This window comes from Austrofundulus limnaeus, unplaced genomic scaffold, assembly GCF_001266775.1.
Source record: "Austrofundulus limnaeus strain Quisiro unplaced genomic scaffold, Austrofundulus_limnaeus-1.0 Scaffold97, whole genome shotgun sequence".
Lineage (NCBI taxonomy): Eukaryota > Metazoa > Chordata > Actinopteri > Cyprinodontiformes > Rivulidae > Austrofundulus > Austrofundulus limnaeus.
In genome coordinates, this window is record NW_013952499.1 from 1,745,718 (window position 1) to 1,746,768 (window position 1,051).

At 43.5% G+C, this 1,051-nt stretch overlaps 1 protein-coding gene across 1 annotated transcript in view; it reads left to right on the top strand.

Annotated features, from left to right (window-relative positions):
- LOC106520810 (acyl-coenzyme A thioesterase 1) overlaps positions 1-660 on the top strand; it is a gene marked incomplete at its 3' end in the record, with an annotated part of 21,091 nt that extends 20,431 nt beyond the window's left edge. Inside the window, 1 exon segment of the mRNA XM_014013067.1 lies at positions 179-660. Coding sequence (XP_013868521.1) covers positions 179-660 — 482 coding nt within the window.
- Between the last annotated feature and the right edge of the window lie 391 nt (positions 661-1,051).

Below are 1,051 nucleotides of genomic sequence, written 5' to 3' on the forward strand. Positions count from 1 at the left end.
GAGGAGTAGGAGACAAAATTATGTTTTTTTGATAATGAGACTGGACGAGTGGATCTCGGCAAACTGCTGACTTCAAAAGTAGCTCTTGGTTCAAAAAAGATTGGGCACCCCTGGTTTAAAGGAACAAATCAGATTTTCATAACAGTTCTCTTCATGTAATGATTTGTTGTTTCCACAGGTGGGCAGTAAAGGAGTTGGTATCATATCCATTTCAAAAAGTGGAGATCTTGCTCTGTCAGCAGCCTCTTATCTACCAGGAGTTGAGGCTGTTGTTTGCATTAATGGCTGTTCTGCTAATACAGCTCTACCTCTCTACTATAGGAAGAGACAAATCCACCCTGCTTTAATGTTTGATGTTAAAAAATATATGTCTTCCGGGTCAGGAGCCATGATTATTAAATACTCAATGCACAACCCTCTAGAAGAGGAGAACAGAGCCTCTCTGATCCCTATAGAAAAAGCCAACAGTCGTTTCCTTTTTGTGGCCTCAGAGGACGACCTCAACTGGGACAGCAAGGCCTACATGGAGCAGATGGTGGAGAGACTGAAGCAACATGGGAAGAACAACTTTGAGAGTGTGAGTTACCCTGAAGCTGGACACTATTTAGAGCCCCCCTATGGACCGTACTGTCCCTCAAGCTATCATCCAGTTGCACGCAGCCCCGTCCTGTGGCGGGGGTGAGCCCAGGTCNTCTTTGTAATTATAGCAAATGAGTGCGTCTCTCTGCCATTCTGCTGTTCCCCATATTTTTGCTTTATTTGTTAATAATGAAATTACATATGCTACCTTGGACCTTTCAGAAGGGAAAGAACTAGGTTGTAGCTCGAATTGAATCTCACACTGTGTGAGAAACGCCCGACCTTGATCTGCATCACCATTGAATTTTTCCGGTGGGCACAAACGGGGCTCCATATATGGTGACTTATGCTGAGGAGATCTCAGTGGTTCCGCTTGTGTTACAGCAGGGGGAGCTGCAACATTGCAAGTCACTGATAGACTGTTTAATTTACTATTCAAATTATCAACACAACAACCTAAATTTTTTAAAGC